Here is a 19,880-nt window from a genome sequence, read left to right on the forward strand (position 1 = left end):
TTAATGAAGTCACAAAAATGTGTGCGACTCATTAAAGGAGTCTGTACGTGTCAGTCAGTGCTCTGTATTCATGTGTTCACCTCATTAAAGTCACTGAGACACTTTTCTCCTCCAAACTTACAGCACAGCTTCATATTTCACTGACTGATTCTTTGATTACATCCATTAAGGGTCACACAGTGAAATTAGTGCAAACTTACAAATGTGTTGCAACAATTTTGGCCTCCAAACTGAACTTTGAGACAAACAGTGAAGCTGTGAGCAAAAAGAGGCTCCAGTGTGTGTCATGGTGGAGGAAACTGTTGTATTCCCACATTAAAAACATGCTGATCTTATTGGATTTTTCCCTCAAAGTCTTTTTCCTCCTTTTTCTCTTCATCCAAATGTTCTAGCAGGCTGACTGTGAGTCCCTGTTTAAGCTGTACAGCAGAAAGTAACAGCAGTCAGCGGCCTCCACTTGACTTCATGACTTCAACCCCTCGCACAGTCACTTTCACTTTCTTCCTTCTGTCTTTTAGTCCTAAAATGTAGAACAACACCAGATCAAAAGATTTGTGTCCTTCACTCACATCTTCAAATGAGACCTTCCATATCAGAGATGATACAAAGGCAACATTTGTCTTATTTCTCTTTCATGAATCAAAAAGTACTTTTGTACTGTTGTGTAAATGTGTGTGTAAAGGTGGATGACTGCCTACTGCAAATGAAATCTAACCATGGCTACAAATAAATGAAGCTGACGTGAAACACAGCCCTGTTTTTATTACTGTTTATAGAAATTAGAATTGATGATCATCATTTGAATGATTCTTAAAAAGGCTTTAATGAATCCTTCAGTCTGAAACCAACTTGGAACAAAACACATTAGAAGATGTGGGAAAGAAGCACAGTGTGCACATATTTTAAACACACAACAGAACCACATGTGTTTGTTTCAAAGAAGATTTTTACTCTAAATGTTGTTATATATGATTTTGTTTTTTTAACTACTTTGTGTGCAATTTATGAACTTTTAAAATATTGAACCATATTATTTTTTTTATTTTTCTATTTATTTATAGTTTAGTTATATTTAGTTTGTATATTTAGTGTTTTCATCACAGCTGTTAAACCACAGATAACAGTGTGTGTTACTAAATTCACAGCAACATGAATGTTTCTGAGTGTTTGTGCATCATGTGACCCAGATTTTTGGATCTGCTGTCAGATTGAAATGAAGACGATGAAACCACAGCAGCTTCAGCTGAGCTGTCAATCAGCAGCAGCAGTCTTATCTGTGGGCCGCAGGGGCTGATGGGAGCTTTGAGGACCTGTTAGAAACCACGTGGCCCTCGTCTGATCTCGCAGCTCGTCCTTGTTTGGCCTCAGCTGCTTTAGAGCGCCACTTCTCCCCAGGTTCACCAGAGGAAACACCACTGCACAAAATGCTTTTCCTCCCAGCTGCTGCTCTGTGCTGTCTGTGTTCAGGTGAGTGTTTCCAGCCAATCAGGAGCCAACAAAGTCAACCTGTAACAAACACTGTCACACTAACCTTCATCTATCTGTCTGTGTCTCTACAGCACTGGTTACCATGGCAGCAGAACAGCTGATTCAGGACGATTTAACATTGACCAGGAGAGTTGGAGAAAGTGTCTCCTTCAGCTGTGGAGGGACTGAACAGTTTAACAACACTGGGAATATATACTGGTACCAGAAGAAGGAAACTTTCATTCAAATTTTGCGCATTAATAAAAACAGTCATGAACTTTTTACAGGGTTCAGTCATCCACAAATAAGTGATTTCTCAGTTCACATTAATCACATTGACTGTGAGTTGAAGATAGAGAAAAGTAAACTTGATCCTTCAGCCACCTACATGTTGGATGTTGTACATGTTGGATCAAAGTTTCCCACAGTGAGAAATGATCCCTGCAGCCTGAACAAAAACCAACAGATGAACAGATGTCAAACAGTGTCTGTGACAGGAAGAGAGCAGTAAACCACAGTCCAGCTTCACATGTTTCACCTCCATCTCAGAGTCACAAACATACTGAACTTTATGTTTGTTTACTGCTCTAAGAATTAAGGTTATTTATTTAATTTTAGCAACTATGTTAGTAGTTGCTAAAATGAGTATTGTTTGTTAACTTTGGCCAATAAGCTTGAAAAAAAAAAAACACAGCTTCATGTGACAGTTTATTTTTTTAGTATTCACGTCCAAGTCCAATTTAATCATTCTTGCTTCCTTAAAGTGTTTACAGTTCAACTTTAGAATTCAAAAGAGCCCTCAGCATATTTTAATATTATATTTATTACATTACTATTAATATATTTCTCCAAATAATCATGACTGTATATGAGTCTTGTAAAACAACAGCTTATGTCACATTTCAGTCAAGTCAGTTTTTAATTCAATTAATTCAATATCACACTCGCCATCATCCAATCAAGTCTGTGTAACTGGGAAGAAAATAGCAATTTGGATAGAAAAATCAAAGAAACATGGAGTTATTCAGGAAATGCCGTTTCCTGAATAACTGAATAAACAGATCAGTAATTTCATGACACTAATCAGTCATTTTGATTTAAAACACACTTTAACTGAAATGATCAAACTGTTGTGATGATCTGGGGACTTTGCTGTGACTTATAAAGTGTCTGCTTACTTTTATTTGTTCTCTAAATATTGTAGTAGTGGCTAGTTTTAACCTTCTGATCCACACATCTGCTGCTGGTTACCAGTCAAGGAACTGATGTACTTTATTATTATAGTTTGTTAAAGATTTCTCTTTTGTTCTGGTCAATTTGAGCTTTAGTGTTTGTTTACCCTTCCTCTCGTGTTAGGGTCGTCACCGACCCATTTTAAATTTCAAATGCATAAAACAAATCACAAACATTTGTTTATTGTATCAAGGCTTTTTGACTTTGTCAGGAACCTCTATTTCTACAAAATAAAACAAAAAAATTTTTTTTCACTAAATTATAAAATGCCCTAGTTGAAATTATGACATTTGTGTTGTTAGGGTCGGTTTCGACCCAGGTATAATATTATGAGTATAAAGCAATAATTAAAGCCAAAACTGAAATCATAAGTGCACTGTCAGCTAAAACATTGACAGCAAGCTCCTCTCCTAATCATATGAGCTTTAGGGGATTCTTATTTTGCGTGTTTTTTGCAGTATACCTGCACAAAAACAAAACAAAATAAAGACGGGACATGTCAAGACATGTGAGGTGAATTCACTCATTTGAGTGGCCATTTGACTTCCAGAGTGCACATTTACAATTTGTAGCATACAAAAATGAGAAGAAGATTCCCAGTGAGCCAAGTTCTGCATCATATTTTTGGTGAAAATGAAGGAGAGGACACAGAGCAGCATAGCGATTCAGATGGGCAGGTTTCTAGGAGGAAGACAATGTGGACTATCATCCAGAAGACACAGACGCATCTGATCATTTTCTGGGCAACGATGTCACTTCACACATCTGATATAATTTTGATTCAGGAGTCCTCAGATTTGAGACCAGACCGAGGTCTGACAAGCTTGCTCCCATCAGGGATGTCTGGGAGAGATGGGTGCAGCTTCTTCCCCTGATGTTTATCCCAGGGCCAGAGGTGACAGTGGATGAACGTCTTGTCCACTTTTCGAGGAAAATGCCCCAATACATACCCAGTAAGCCAGGGAAATACGGCAGAAAAATCTGGGAAGCCTGTGATGCAAAAACCAACTATGGCTAGAATGTACAGATTTTCACAGTCGAAGCTGTGAGTGGCACCCCTGAGAAGAAACAATGAAAATGTGTGGTCCTCGATATGACCACTGGACTGCAGGATCACAATATCAGCTGTAATATTTTATTTTATTTTTTACCAGATATGACCTCGGACAAGAACTTCACAAAGATGTAGCTGTATCATTGGGAAGTGATAAAAAGCCCACAATTACCCACGATTATAACCAAAAGAAAGGAGGAGTGGACTTTTTCCTTTTTTTCAGTTTATATTAAAGGTCTACTGCTAAAAAACAACAATTTTTTTTGTCTTTTCTTGATGTAAATATCTATGGGTTGAAACTGACCCGTAACACCATAGATGTCATTTTAGTAATTAATCTTAAAATGAAAAAAATCAATAAAACAGATTTATTTAAGAGATGTGTCCTATACCCCTCAGTAATAGTCAGGTAACACAAAAACCTTTTATTTATTAATATGATTCTCTTGAGGTTAATTTTACAATTTTTTTAATCGAAATCGAGGGGTATAGTGACAAAAAAAAGACCCACAGGCCCACACCAAAAGTATTAAAACCAACATTTTCATGGATAAGGAAGCCTAACAAGATAACCAAGAGATGAGAAACAAATTGGATGATCACTTATTGTTTTTAGTGTATTTTATAACTGATTTAATTCACGGGTCAAAACTGACCCGTTAACATAAGAGATGATAACAGAAAGCTAACACAAGAGGAGGGTTACAGCACAGCTGCATACAAGTGACAGCAAGTCAAAGTGAAGTTACCTGTCTGTGTCCAGTAGCAGCCTGTATTCCGATTCAATATTACATTAAACTGATATTGATCAGTTTATGTCTTTATTCGGTGTAAAGTTTTACTTTGTTGCCACAAAAACTTAGAGAGGAGGACAGAGAGGGAGAGAGCAGGATGAAGACAGCAAAGAGAGTAAAAAGAAAAAGTAAGAGAGGACATATGGTTAAATTCACCAAAAATGATAAAGTTTATGAAGAGTTCACATAACTAAAGAGTGTTTTGTACTGTTATCAGTTGTGGATCCCCGACCTGCTGCTAGAATAATTACTATGAGATTATATATTTGTTATTTTCTAGTTTGTAGTTGAGTGAGGAGGATGGAGAAAGAGAGGACAGAGAGGTTGTACAGAAACAGGAATAATGATAGATAAAAGGTATTTTTATGAAGTTTTTCATGTATTTTATTGATAAATTGCTTTCCAGTAGCACATTTCTAAAAATGCCAGTGAACATTATGAACAGAGAATATTGATATGAATGATATCAGGAATCACTCCAAAAACAGCTGAACAGGATGTCTGCCACTACAAATCTATTCTCCACTCATGGAATTGTAATGTTTGTCTAATTCAGCTGAGATGTGCAAACATGAAAAGGGTTGATTGCATTCACAAACAGCATATTTCATTAATAATAATTACAAGGCACTGCATGCATGACATTCTTATTGGGAGGTGAGTCCCCTAAAAGTTGGAACCAAGAGTCTCACCTGAGCAAACATGAGACAGAATTCATGCTGAGGTTTTCAAACATGAAGCATAATTTAGGTCTTATTTTTCTGCTGGTTCAGTAAATTTCTGTCAGAGGATGACGAAGCTCACAGTTTTGGAATCTGTGAGATGTCAGCTTTCAACAAAGGCCTTGTTTGTCTGTTTATATGCCGTCGGGTGAACAGGGGATTCTGTGCTTTGTGTTTACATCGTTTGTGGGATTTACTGACCTGCTCTTTTAATTTGTTGTTCTTGCTTTTTAATTTTAGCTTTTCGGTGGTTAAAAAAAATTCTATGAGTTGTAAGCGTTATTCAAAAGTTTCTGTGGATACCACACATTTCTATATTTACATAACAGGTCTGGCATCATGTCCTTGAAACTAAAACTTTCCCCCTCCGCCCATTTACATAAAATAAAAGAATCAATGCTAGCACTCCCACCTGCTTTTAAACTTAATCATGAAACATAACCTGATTTCTCCCAGTCCGAAAACAAGAAAGCCACCAGAAACAGTGGAGCACAGGAAGCAGATCAAAAACTGTTCAGGAGGCCGACCTGGAGGACGGCAACACAGGAGTCCATAACAGTTCATCTCCGGAGGCCGGCCACGCAGAAGGCAGTGGCGGCAGCGTTCAGGAGGTCGTCCACAGTGGCGTCGACACCCAACAAGCGTCCTGGCGGATGACCAGCGATGGTGAGGCGGCAGTTGGGGACCTGAAGGCAGCGTGATCCCCGCAGCACCAGGCGAGGCAGAGGGTAGAACAGACGAGGCAGAGGCTGAAGCTGGACCAGACGAAGCGGATGATGAGGCTGCTGCAGGCGATGCGGATGATGAGGCTGCTGCAGGCGAAGCGATGATGAGGCTGCTGCAGGCGAAGCGGATGATGAGGCTGCTGCAGGCGAAGCGGTTGATGAGGCTGCTGCAGGCGAAGCGGATGATGAGGCTGCTGCAGGCGAAGCGGATGATGAGGCTGCTGCAGGCGAAGCGAATGATGAGGCTGCTGCAGGCGAAGCGGATGATGAGGCTGCTGCAGGCGAAGCAATGATGAGGCTGCTGCAGGCGAAGCGGATGATGAGGCTGCTGCAGGCGAAGCTGCAGAAGCTGAAACAGGGGCTGGACCAGGCGACGCCGAAATGGATGCGGGAGCTGGACCAGGCGAGGATGAAGCCGGAGCTGGACAAGGCGACAGCGAGGATGAATTTGAAGCTGGAACAGGCGACAGTGAGGATGAAGCTGGAACAGGCGACGGTGTGGGTGAAGCTGAAGCTGGACCAGACGATGCTGATGACGCTGATGACGCTGATGAGGAGGCTGCTGCAGGCAACGCTGATGAGGAGGCTGCTGCAGGCGGCGCTGGTGTAGCTGGTGTAGCAAAAACAGTCCCAAGACCAGCGGGCACCGGGGCCCCTGGCACACGCAGGGCTGAACCAACAGGCACGTGGGCCTCTGGAAAACACAGAGCTGAACCAGTAGGCGCACGGGCCTCTGGCAAACACATAGCAGACTGCAGCTGCACAGAGCATTGACTCTGCTCAGGCAGCGACAGCCGGGTGCAGTCCTCAACTGGCTTCTTAACCTCCAGGGGTCCAGAGTCTGCTGCATTGACTCTGCTCAGGCAGCGACAGCCGGGTGCAGTCCTCAACTGGCTTCTTAACCTCCAGGGGTCCAGAGTCTGCTGGGGGCTGAAACCCAGCCTCTGGGGAGGCCCTGGAATGCATCACAGTCTCAGAACTGGCCGTCTGTTGACATTGACCAGGAGAGTTGGAGAAAGTGTCTCCTTCAGCTGTGGAGGGACTCAGCAGTGTTATGATAACTGGATATTCTGGTACCAGAAGAAAGAAAAAGAAACATTCAGAGTGATTTTTGATATTAATAAAAATAACGGTAACATAGATAGAAGTTACTCTTCTCATCCTCAGCTCGATGACTTCTCTTCTGTAAATACAAACAAAGGCTGGGAGTTAGAGATTAAGAAAGTCAAATTCGATAATTCAGTCAAAAATCCTTGAAAGAGTAGTTGTCAAACAGCTAACAGATCATCTGCAGAGGAATGGTTTATTTGAAGAGTTTCAGTCAGGTTTCAGAGCTCATCACAGCACAGAAATAGCTTTAGTGAAGGTTACAAATGATCTTCTTATGGCCTCTGACAGTGGACTCATCTCTGTGCTTGTCCTGCTAGACCTCAGAGCAGCATTCGATACTGTTGACCATAATATCCTATTAGCGCGATTAGAACACGCTGTAGGTATTACAGGTACTGTGCTGCAGTGGTTTGTATCATATCTATCTAATAGACTCCAGTTTGTGCATGTAAATGGAGAGTCCTCTTCACACACTGAGGTTAATTATGGAGTTCCACAGGGTTCAGTGCTAGGACCAATTCTGTTTAGATTATACATGCTTCCCTTAGCCAGCATCATTAGAAGACATAGCATACATTTACACTGCTATGCAGATGACACCCAGCTCTATCTGTCTATGAAGCCAGATAACACACACCAATTAGTTAAACTGCAGGAATGTCTTAAAGACATAAAGACCTGGATGGCCGCTAACTTTCTGCTTCTTAATTCAGATCAAACTGAGGTCATTGTACTCGGCCCTGAAAAGCTTAGAAATATGGTATCTAACCAGATTCTTACTCTGGATGGCATTACCTTGGCCTCCAGTAACACTGTGAGGAACCTTGGAGTCATTTTTGACCAGGACATGTCCTTCAACACACATATTAAACAAATATGTAAGACTGCGTTCCTCCATTTGCGCAACATCTCTAAAATTTGAAATATCCTGTCTCAGAGTAACGCTGAAAAACTAGTTCATGAATTTATTACTTCCAGGCTGGACGACTGTAATTCATTATTATCAGGATGTCCTAAAAACTCCCTGAAAAGCCTTCAGCTAATCCAAAATGCTGCAGCAAGAGTCCTGACAGGGACTAGAAAGAGAGAGCATATTTCTCCTGTTTTGGCTTCCCTTCATTGGCTTCCTGTTAAATCCAGAATTCAAAATCCTGCTCCTCACATACAAGGTCTTAAATAATCAGGCCCCATCTTATCTTAATGACCTTGTAGTACCATATCACCCTATTAGAGCACTTTGCTCTCGCTCTGCAGGCCTACTTGTTTTTCCTAGAGTATTTAAAAGTAGAATGGGAGGGAGAGCCTTCAGTTTTCAGGCCCCTCTTCTGTGGAACCAGCTTCCAGTTTGGATTCAGGAGACAGACACTATCTCTACTTTCAAGATTAGGCTTCAAACTTTCCTTTTTGCTAAAGCATATAGTTAGGGCTGGACCAGGTGACCCTGAATCCTCCCTTAGTTATGCTGCAATAGAGGTAGGCTGCTGGGGATTCCCATGATGCATTGAGTTTTTCCTTTCCAGTCACCTTTCTCACTCACTATGTGTTAACAGACCTCTCTGCATTGAATCATATCTGTTATTAACCTCTGTCTCTCTTCCACAGCATGTCTTTATCCTGTCTTCCTTCTCTCACCCCAACCAATCACAGCAGATGGCCCCGCCCCTCCCTGAGCCTGGTTCTGCTGGAGGTTTGTTCCTGTTAAAAGAGAGTTTTTCCTTTCCACTGTTGCCAAAGTGCTGCTCATAGGGGGTCATATGATTGTTGGGTTTTTCTTTGTACGTACTGTACAATATAAAGCGCCTTGAGGTGACTTTTGTTGTGATTTGGCGCTATATAAATAAAATTGAATTGAATTGAATTGAACATTGTGAACGTTGTGTTGTTACTGTGACAGATTATCCACTACCTGCTCACCTTTTGTTTTTTCATTTACTGAAAAAGAAAGGAAGAAAAGTATTATGACGATGTAGGGAAATTGAAAGTGAGAAGACAATAAGGGGCTGGAGGGAAAAAAAAATAAGAAAACAAATCAGATTTGTCAAAGAAAAAAGTGGCAAATTTTAAAGTAAACAATTCTGAAGGAGTGTGATGCCATTAGGATGAGCTGTGGTTGTGGAATGACTGATCAACATCAGCTGTGTCTAATCACACAGTGGATGACTGGAATTTATTAACGGGCATTTGGCACGAGAAGGAGTTGTAGTGGTGGGCTTGCATCCATTCCAAATGATCTGTCCATCATAAGTCAGAGGACATTTGTCTTTGACTGCAGTGAGGATCCTCATCCTTACCTGTCCCTTTCCCACCTGGATAAGAAAGACGCCTCTGTTAGAATGCTGTTTATAGACTTTAGCTCAGCATTCAACACCATTATCCCCCAAAAGCTATTTGATAAACTCAGCAAGTTGGGACTGAGGACCTCTCTCTGCAACTGGATACTAGATTACCTGTCAGAGAGGCCTCAGTCCGTCAGAAAGAGAGAAACGTCTCCAGCACCATCAGGCTTCTTGGTGAACATCATCAGAAGAGAAAATAAGTGCATCTTCAGGCCTGGTTGTGCTCATCCTTTCACCGACCTTTCTTTACCAAGTAAATAATTTGCCCGCTCCAGCTCCTCTCCCACAGGGGAATTGTAGAAAAGGGGCTGCATTAATTTTTACATTAAACATAAAGTACAAACTTACATGGAACATATTTGACATAAGATAAAAAAAACCACCAACACAAAATCCAACATACCTGACAAAGAAAGGTAAAAGAAAGAAAGGCCTCCAAGTAAACAATTTGTCCGCTCCAGCTCCTACGACCAAATACAAACAGTGGGGAAGAGGGTTAGCTCAACCCACCACAACTTCCAAGCTAGCAAGAATTATCTATTCATGCTAGTGTTCACGTTCCCTAGAACACATATGTAGCACACACGTCCTACACATTTATAGCTGGCAAAAACAGGCATAATGATGACAATAATTGAACTAAAATTGCAATCAGAAACATCAGGGTAGCTAAATATGAAGTATATGAGCGTTTTACAGTGTTGGAAAGAAATGACACACACACAAGAACACATTTTGTGTAATTATAACAATATGTAATCTATGACCGGATTACAGAAATATTATTCTTTATTTGTGCAAAATGCTCTAACAGGTTACCCTACCCATAATAAAATAATCTTTCCTTGGAGCCTGGCCTGCTGCCCGGGCTACTGAAACATACCAAAAATAACAAGTGCAACAATTAATCAACAGAGGAGCTACTGTTAACAGGTGCAACTGATAAGATTTGACCTTCAAGCCTACTCACGTTTCTTCTTATCAGGGTTAGCAGGGAAGACAGCATTAGCTGGATAAGTTTGAGGTAGTTAGTACTAGGCAAATCCTCTCACCCACATCAGCTCCAGAACTGCATTATCTACTGTCTGAAACTCATAGGACATTAGGACCTCTTTCTTTTATCACAGAACCAAAATAAACTTTCTGTATATGGGTTTGTGGGCCTACTGGTCGACAATTTCTTTAACTGTTCATTAATGTAAATATCTAATCAGCCAATCATGGCAGCAATCCAATGCATTAAGACATATAAGTATGGTCAAGACAACTTACTGAAGTTTAAACAAAGCATCAGAATATTGAAAAAGGTAATTAAGTGACTTCGAATGTGGCACAGGGGTTGGAACCAGTCAATACAGACCAGAATCCTTGAGGTTTCTAGGACTTTGTTAATTCTATGCCACAAAAAAAATGAAGGCAAAAGGGTGCCCAACCTAGTACTAACAAAATGTTACTAATGAAACAACTGCTGAGTATATATTTAAATTGCCTAAATATACTCCTATATAGACAGCTACATAGGTGCCTTTCTAGGTCCCAGAAAGGCAGATTTGTATCAAAATATTAGATGACGTATATATTAGATCATGGTTATTGACTATTGTTATGTGTATCACTTTAATGTTGCAGCTGTGGGGTGATTTTGTTTTTGGATGGCTTGATCTTTTGCAAAAGAAGAAGTATATAAATGTTGGAAGCAACTTGCATCCAAATGATAGAAGTGCAGAAGCAACAAATAGCATAACACAAGCATAATCAAATAAACTGTGTTAAAACTGTACTTCAGCCATTGCACTACATTCCTACTGGTCTAATTCATGCTCTCATCCAATGGTGCGTAATTCAGTCCAGGCCAGCCTTTTGTGTAAGTGCCACCACATGCCTCACTTCTTGACACGCACCATTATGCTACTGTTTACTCAGTAAACGCCCACACTTGAGGAACGCCCATTTCAAATGAAATAAAAAAGCCCCTGACAGCCACATAAAGAGCAGGTAAAGGCAATTTTTATTCCTGCTTGGCAGTGTGAACAGAAAAGCTGAATAAACTGGTTAATGTCGCTGCATTGGTTATGAAGATTAAGTGATTTTCCAAACGCATGCAGGGACAAAGTTTATGTTTTTATGTGAGGTGAAGTTTCCGTTTCAACTTCTTTTCGAGCGTTTGTATTCAATTCAGTTCGGCTTCACGTACTAGCAGTTTCACAGTCGATTTGCTCTTTTTAGCTGAGCTACTGTTGTTTGAAAATTTCCTTTGAAGTAGTTTCACAACTAACAATTAGGTCATATATGAAGTCATTATTGTTACAGATGGATTCGTTTGTAAGCAGCATTTTGTTTCTGTAACTGTTTGTGACTTCCTGGAAAAGGTTTCGGCAAGAGTTACAGGAAATCAACCCACTCTCTCTCTCTCACACACACGCACAAAGTGAGAGCGTCCTGCCTGTCAGGGCCTGTGTTAATGTAGTGCTTAAAATAGCCTCTTATTTATGTCAAAGCACACTGACTTTGCTTCTTGTTTAGTTGAACCTTTCAGCTAATTTAGACAAAGGTAATTTTACATAAATGTCGAAAAATGTAGAAGTCTGGGCATTTCAGTAGTTTCCTTTCATCCTTTCATTCTTCTTCCACCCTACCGCAACCGTGACGCATATTCCTTTGCTGCCCCTTGCATGATTTTTGCTGTTCAGCCAGATAAGCAAATCTCGGGAAATACTTGCTAAACTCCTGTGATTACATTTTTCACATTTAAAAAGACAAGCTGATTGAAGGCATTTTAGTGCAAGGTGATAGTATTTGTGCGTGTGTGATATTTGGACTCAGATATGTGTGACAATTTTAAATGTTTAGACTTCTCTGTATTATATTCATATGTGGTAATCACGGCTTTATGGAGAAAGTCAAATGTATTGTATTCTAAATGTTGACAGCTTTGCAAAGGATCATTTTATCTCTGTAAATTTATAGGTATGGAAGATATTAAAGAGACTGAAGATTCTCCCAGTGGGACAGAGCTGGATGACTCATCCTGCATATCCATGGGTAGCGACAGATCCATGGGTAGCGACAGATCCATGAAGAATCGTACAGATTTTACAAAAGAAAAATTGGACAGGTGTATTTCACTCTTTAAATTGTGCTTGCATTTATTGCATAAGTTATATTTATTTGTATACTCTGTGATGTGTTGGTGCAGCATTGGTGCAACCAATCTGTTGCTGTGAAGAGAGAGCAGAACATAAATGCTAAGTTTTACTGGTTAATCTGTATTCTGGCCCTTAGATTTGGTCAAGAGTAGGGCTGCAATTAATGATTATTTTGGTAATTGAATAATCTTCAAATTTCTCTTCAATTAGTCGTTTAGTCAACGATTATTTCCATACCTCTCATCTCCGCTTCTTGTGGTCAAACCGCATGTTCCAGGCTCCAGCACCTCACCTGCTCAGTTCTGCCCACCTGTCAATATCACCCTCTTGTTTCGCAGCAAATTACAATAATTACCCAGGAAACATATGAATTTGAAAATAATCAAATGTATTTTTAACATTACTCAATAGGACCATAAAAATAAAAATGAAATAAATACGATTATTAAATAATGTAAATTAATGTGCTAGTAGTATTTAAACAAAAAAAATGTGCAAAAAAAGCTTCAAATGAAATTAAAAAAGTTTTATTTTTCATTCCAAAATAAAAGTTTAGAGATAATTCAGTTTATGAATTCACAGTTGGAGTGGACATGCTCTGAGTGAGGCTTATCTTTGAGATGAGCTTCCCAGCTGCTGATAATTATGCTGAAGGTGCTCTCTGTCATGACTTCACCCATTTGAGAGGTCCATAAGCATCTTTTCAGGACAAACTCATCTATACACCTGTGCTTAATACAAGTAAAACAGAAAAGACCATTACTAATCACAAATGTGGTTGTTTCTCTGTTGGTGTAGTGTTCAATTCAGATGAAATAGTTTAACTCATATATCTATATCTCTATTTATAGATATATATATATACTCCAGGTGAGTGGAGTGAGCAAAAACTGTAACTATGAAGACTGTCAAGAAGTCCAGTGACCGGATAACACTGGCACGGAGGTGTCTGGTAAACTGATAGTGTGGTTAGCTGGCAAAGAGAAGTTGAGAGCGCTGGCCTTATAAGTCAACAGCTTAATTACCCACAGGTGAGAGCAATGAGCAGGAACACGGTGGCTCCTCCCAGAGGTGGAACTGCCGGCTCTGTGGAAAAACACTGGCATTTACCCAGACCATGACAGAAATTGTTTCCCCTGCATCAGAAGCGTGCACTGCTGTCCAAATGACAGACAAACAGTATCCCACATTTTTAGTTCACAAACACTTCTTACAATCACTTATTACTCCTGAAATTTTGGAAGTTTTATCCTTTTTATACAGTAAAGTTACAGGACGATACAAATGATTATCAGGCAAAATGCTTTGAAGTAATCTCGTCCAATAACACATGAGGACAACAAGTGTATTTTCTGTTAATGTCACTACACTGATCTTAACCGTATGTTTTTTGATTGTAAAACATCACTCCTTCCAAATACAGTTGATTGGAATGGAGGCAGCGTCAGCTGGATCCACCCTCTCTGCCCAGCGCGTGCTCCCAATACAGGAGAAACAAATTCTTTAGCATTTAACTACCTTGGCACAACACCAGCGTTTTAAATGCTCCTGCAGTAGTGCTGTCACGGAAGAAAGCTCCACTTTGAACAGTCTACATTCAACTTTGTTTTCTGTGAAATGCTTTCACATTTTTTGAAATCTCCATTTCCATTCTCTTTTGTCCTTCTGTTTATGGTACGTTCTTCTTTGTTAGTACTGAGTCCAGTCTTGGCACACGACATAGGATATACTCCCCCCATTGCTTCCTGTAGCGAATTGCGGTACCAAAAACACATTTACATAGTATTAGTATATGACGGATTGAAAATAAAATTCTTCGTTGACAAATTTTTATAGACGACATTGATGATGACGCTTATGTTGACAAATCGTTGCAGCCCTAGTCACAAGCTCCTTGTAGTGACTAAAACAATGAGGTTGTGAATACAAGCAGCAGAAATTAGTTTCCTTCCAAGGGTGGCTGGGCTCTTCCTTAGAGATGCTGTTTGTAGCCTGGCCTTTTGAAAGGGACTCAGAGTGTAGCTGCTGCTTCTCCACATCGAAAGGAGCCAGTTGAGGTCATTCAGGCATTTGACTAGTATGCCTCCTGGACACTCCCAGGTGCTCTCAGCTGGTTTGGGAACAATTCAGTGTCTCCCAAGATGAGCTGGAGGAGGAGGCTGGGGTGAGGGAAGTCTGGAATCTATGATTTGAATCTGTGTCAGTCTTGTAACTGTAAAAGATATTCAATAGAACCTTAATGGAGATTTTCCCCCATTCATGTTATGGTAATTATTTAGTTATAGATAATAACCAATGTATTTGTGCAGAATGTTGGTTCCATGTGAAATACACTTTAAGTTTTGCCACTAGGAAGTCAAACGTTCCACTTAATGATACCTCATAACTGAAAAACTCTTAAGATGACAGAGCAGTTTATAGTTGGTGTCTATTTTCTGTGCTAATAATTGAAAATTCAGCATCACAATAACAATTACTTGGTTTTATTGAGCAGCACAGTGGCACGGTGGTTAGCACAGTTGCCGCACAGCAAGAAGGTCCTGAGTTCAATTCCAACACCAGACCGGGGTCTTTCTGTGTGGAGTTTGCATGTTCTCCCCGTGTTTGCGTGGGTTCTCTCCGGGTCACCCACCGGGATCCCACCGTCCAAAGACATGCAGCTTGTGGGGATAGGTTAATTGGAAAATCCAAATTGCCATTAGGTGTGAATGTGCGAGTGAATGTGAGCGCGAATGGTTTTCTGTCCCTGTGTGTTGGCCCTGCGACAGACTGGCGACCTGTCCAGGGTGTATCCCGCCTCTCGCCCTATGACAGCTGGGATAGCCTCCAGCGCCCCCCGCGACCCTGAAAAGGATAAACGGAAGCGAATGGATGGATGGATGGTTTTATTGAGCTGAATTTTTTTTTATAACTTTATCAATATTTATTTTAAGGGACGGGCATGATCTTCCAGAGACAAAGGAGCTGGATGGAGATGTCATATTTAAGGTCTGCTGAAAAAAAATCTATATTCCCTTAATAACAGCTTTTGAAAAAAAAAAGTATTTTTAAGATCACGCCTCTCATAGATATGCTGGGATATGCTTTTGTGTAAAAAAACAATAATAATAATAATCATAATAATAATATATATAACAAAAAAAGTGGATTAAAAAAAAGTTTTTCTATTGCAGCTGGTGGAAACCCATGGCATGGAGATTTTTATGAGTGAAATTGGAAGGTATAAAAAGATGTTCTTTCCACACCTGTCACGCTATTCTACTGAAAGGGATGAAGACAATCTGTCTACTGAAAATACAAAGCAAGACACGAGTGCCAGTGAAGGGGTTTTGAGGATTACATTACATGTCTTAAATGAAATTGGCCAAAAGGAGCTTGCTAACAAACTGGAGAAACGTAAGGACAAAACGTGCAAATAGTACAGAATTAGTTTTATAGTTTGTTTTTGTGATCTCTTATTGAAAAAATATATCTTTTATGTTTTTTAATAAGCTGTTTGCGTTCTTTTTTGTTCTCTCTTTACAACCAGATATTTATGGTGAGCTTGATGTCTGCCAGCGCAAACTCAGACAAAAACTGAAAAGGTTTGAATACATTTATGAGGGAACAGTACGGCATAGGGACCAGACTCTTCTCAACAAGGTGTACACTGAGCTCTACATCACAGAAGGACTCAGTGAAACTGTTAACAGTGAACATGAGGTCAGGCAGATTGAGGCTGCATCAAGGAGATCAATGACAAAAGATAAGCAAATCAAATGCGAAGACATATTTAATTCTCTTTGTGGATCCCATAGATTCATCAGAACTGTGCGCACTACAGGCATTGCTGGTATTGGAAAAACTATCTCTGTGCAGAAGTTAAATCTTGAATGGGCAGAAGGAAGAGTTAACCAGGATATTCAGCTCCTTATTAATTTACCATTTCGGGAGCTGAATCTGATGAAGGAGAGAAGATACACTCTAACAGAACTTCTTCACAATTTTCTCACAGAGGCAAAAGAGTCAGGAATTTCAGATTTTAGCAAATATAAGCTTGTGCTGATATTTGATGGGCTTGATGAGTGCCGGCTCCCTCTTGACTTCAACAACAATGAGCCTTGTTCTTGTTTCTCAGAGCAAGTTCCAGTAGATGTGCTTCTCACAAATCTGTTCAAGGGGAACCTGCTGCCCTCTGCGCACATCTGGATTACCACCAGACCCGCAGCTGCACGTCGCATTCCAGTTAACTGTGTTGATCGCGTGACAGAGATACGAGGGTTTAATGATCCACAAAAGGAAGAATACTTCAGGAAAAAAATCTCTGATCAAAACATGGCCAGCAGAGTCATTTCACATGTTCAGTCAACCAGGAGCCTTCATATCATGTGCCATATTCCAGTCTTCAGCTGGATATCTGCCACTGTCCTGCAGAAGATTTTAGAAGAAAAAAGCCACGAGAGGAGAGGAGAAATGCCCAACACACTGACAAAAATGTACACACATTTTCTTGTGCACAACTCATTGATCAAATGTCAGAAGTACACACTCAGGGAAGAGGTTTGCGAAACCCAATCACAGGTCAAAATGAATGAAGAGATTATCTTGAAGCTTGGAAAACTAGCCTTTGAGCAGCTACTGAAGGGAAACATAATCTTCTTTGAGAATGAAATCAGCGAGTACGACATAAATGTAAGCGACACTGCAGTATATTCAGGAGTATTCACAGAGATCTCAAAGAATGATTTTGGAATTCATCTAAAGAGATCATATTGCTTTGTGCACCTCAGCATTCAGGAGTATTTTGCTGCAGTGTATGTTTTCCACACCTTCATTTGCTCTAACCTAAACGTGTTGGAACCAGAAGGATCCCTCACTTTCCGAGAGGCTTCTACTGAAGTAACTGGCCTTCTCCAAAGTGCAGTGGATAAGGCCTTGCAAAGTGAGAATGGCCAGCTTGATCTTTTTCTCCGCTTCCTTCTTGGCCTCTCACAGGAATCAGATCAGTTGAAGAGTATTCTTGCCACCATGAGGAGTACTTTACCAAGTAATGAGGAAGTTATTGAGTACATCAAGGATAAAATCAGTCAAACTCTTTCCCCAGAAAGATGCATCAATCTCTTCCACTGCCTCAGTGAGCTTAATGACCAGTCTCTTGTAGAGGAGATCCAGAAGTGTCTGAGTTCTGGTAGTTTGTCAGAGATCACACTTTCACCTTCACTTTGGTCTGCTCTGGTTTTTGTGTTGCTGACATCCAAGGATGAGTTGAATGAGTTTGATCTGAGAAAATATTCCAGATCTGAGGAGGGTCTCCAGCGGCTGTTACCGGTGATTAAGGAATCCAAAATAGCTTTGTGAGTAAATTACAACAATACTCTGTAATGTTCATATGACATACAATATTATTTTTAAATGTGACAATTATTATGATGCTAAAAACACAGCTGAAACAAACACACCAGATCAAATTCACTCTCTTCTTCATAGCTAAATAATTAAAAAAATAACACTGTATGTTACTTACTGTAAATTAAACTTAATATGCTTTACTCAGATTGACAATATGTGGAATCACAGACATTGGCCCTGGCTTAATATTTATTTAACTATTTTTTAATACAGTGCTTTAACTTGGCATCATCTACTATTTTATATTGTACAGCAGCCTCTTAACCCTGCAACATATACTAGCATATGGTTTTTTTTTCTGCTTTTAAGGCTTAAAGAATGCAACCTTACTGAGAAATGCTGTGAGATGCTTTCCAAAGTTCTATTTAGTTCATGTCTAAAAGAGCTGGACTTGAGTGATAATGACCTGCAGGACAAAGGAGTGAAACGTCTCCTTGATGGACTGGGAAATACTGCATGCCAGCTGGAAAAACTTAGGTTTGTGAAAATATCCTGGTGCAGGATATTTATGCCACACAAATAGCTAAAAGAAACTAACTCTATATGCTTTAAATTTAAATTTCAGTTTGGCATTCTGTGGAATCACTGACTCGGGCTGTGACTCTTTGGCTAAAGCTCTGACCTCCAGCCTCAAACACTTGAAGGAGCTGGACTTGAGTTACAATCATCCTGGGGAGTTGGGAATAAAGCACCTCTCCTCCATAGAGAACGACCCTGATCACCTCACTATCAGGTATAGTTGAGTTAAATTACACTTACAGTTAAATAAAAGTTATTTTTTTTCATGTTCTCTAGATTAGCAGAAAATAACATCTTTGATTTTACCTAGGATAAGTGACAGTGGGGAGTGTTACTTAAAATCAGCTCTGAAGAAATGTGAGACTTTTTATTATTATTTTTAAACAAACATACCAGTGACATGTCAAGTTTTTATACTGGATGGGGGCACAAAAAACAAAACTGAAATCTTTTTTTTCAGATGCACAAGAGCTGACTGTGAACATGAATACAGCACATTCAGAACTATCTTTTTCTGAAGACAAGAAAAAAATGAAACGATTGGAAGAAAGTCAGAAATACCCTGACAACCCAGAGAGATTTGAAGACTGGGGACAAGTGCTTTGCAATGAGGGTCTCCGTGATCGGTGCTACTGGGAAATAGAGTGGTCTGGGGAATGGATGGGTATAGGAGTTGCATATAAAGGAATCAGCAGGAAAGGTAAAGGGAACGAACCAGTCCTTGGCTACAATGATCAGTCCTGGAGTCTACGCTGCAAAGGCAAATACACCGTCTGGCACAATAAGAATGATGATGCACCCATATCTGTTCCCTATTTCAACTCCAAGAGGGTTGGAGTGTTCTTAGACTGGACAGCTGGCACGCTGTCCTTCTACGCAGTGTCTTCACAGACCATGATTCACCTGCACACTTTCCACACTGAATTCACTGAGCCATTGTATCCAGGCTTCAGACTGGGAGAGCCACGTGCTACATTAATTTTACGCCAGCCAGAATATCTTTAAATGGTGATAGCCCCTGCAGACAACAGTTTTTAGAGTACAGTTTTACAGTATTGACAGTTATGTGAACGCTGTCAAACAAATGAAGGGATTTCAGAAGACCTTGTATGTAAGTGATTTCAACAAAAGTTTTTTTTTGTCGTTTTTTTTAAATCAAGTTCTAGTTTTGTAGCAAGTGGATATCAAAGCTGTGAAAAGCTGTCTGTCTTTAACCCTGAATTGAATCAGCAGAAGAGGACGGAAGGATGTATTTTTTCCTATAACTAACAATTTCAAGGAAATTGGTAATAAATTACATATTTTAAATCTTAATATCTATTTTCTGTAATGAGTTTTTTTTATGTTAAAGTGTTTGTATTATGTTTTTTATGCTTTTGTGATGAG

The 19,880-nt window shown here is 40.0% G+C and overlaps 1 protein-coding gene across 1 annotated transcript; it reads left to right on the forward strand.

Annotated features, from left to right (window-relative positions):
• The first annotated feature begins 14,666 nt into the window (after window positions 1-14,666).
• On the forward strand, window positions 14,667-19,581 carry LOC148097303 (NLR family CARD domain-containing protein 3-like). The gene is made up of 6 exons (XM_087832398.1): window positions 14,667-14,700; window positions 16,117-17,920; window positions 18,285-18,452; window positions 18,541-18,708; window positions 18,805-18,851; window positions 18,955-19,581. Exons 1-6 carry the CDS (start codon window positions 14,667-14,669, stop codon window positions 19,497-19,499), a joined length of 2,766 nt encoding a protein of 921 aa, XP_087688524.1. The 3' UTR covers window positions 19,500-19,581.
• The last annotated feature ends 299 nt before the right edge of the window (window positions 19,582-19,880 follow it).

Source organism: Neolamprologus brichardi, chromosome 18 (genome assembly GCF_056152115.1).
Source record: "Neolamprologus brichardi isolate AB-2024 chromosome 18, ASM5615211v1, whole genome shotgun sequence".
NCBI classification, from domain to species: Eukaryota; Metazoa; Chordata; class Actinopteri; order Cichliformes; family Cichlidae; genus Neolamprologus; species Neolamprologus brichardi.

Excerpts from the sequence above, each read along its gene's own strand:
- LOC148097303 (XM_087832398.1), top strand. The coding sequence starts at position 14,667 with ATGCCTCCTGGACACTCCCAGGTGCTCTCAGCTG. Across the intron at positions 14,701-16,116 it reads CTCCCAGGTGCTCTCAGCTG|ATATTTATGGTGAGCTTGAT; the intron begins GTTTGGGAACAA and ends CTTTACAACCAG. Across the intron at positions 18,453-18,540 it reads TGCCAGCTGGAAAAACTTAG|TTTGGCATTCTGTGGAATCA; the intron begins GTTTGTGAAAAT and ends TTTAAATTTCAG.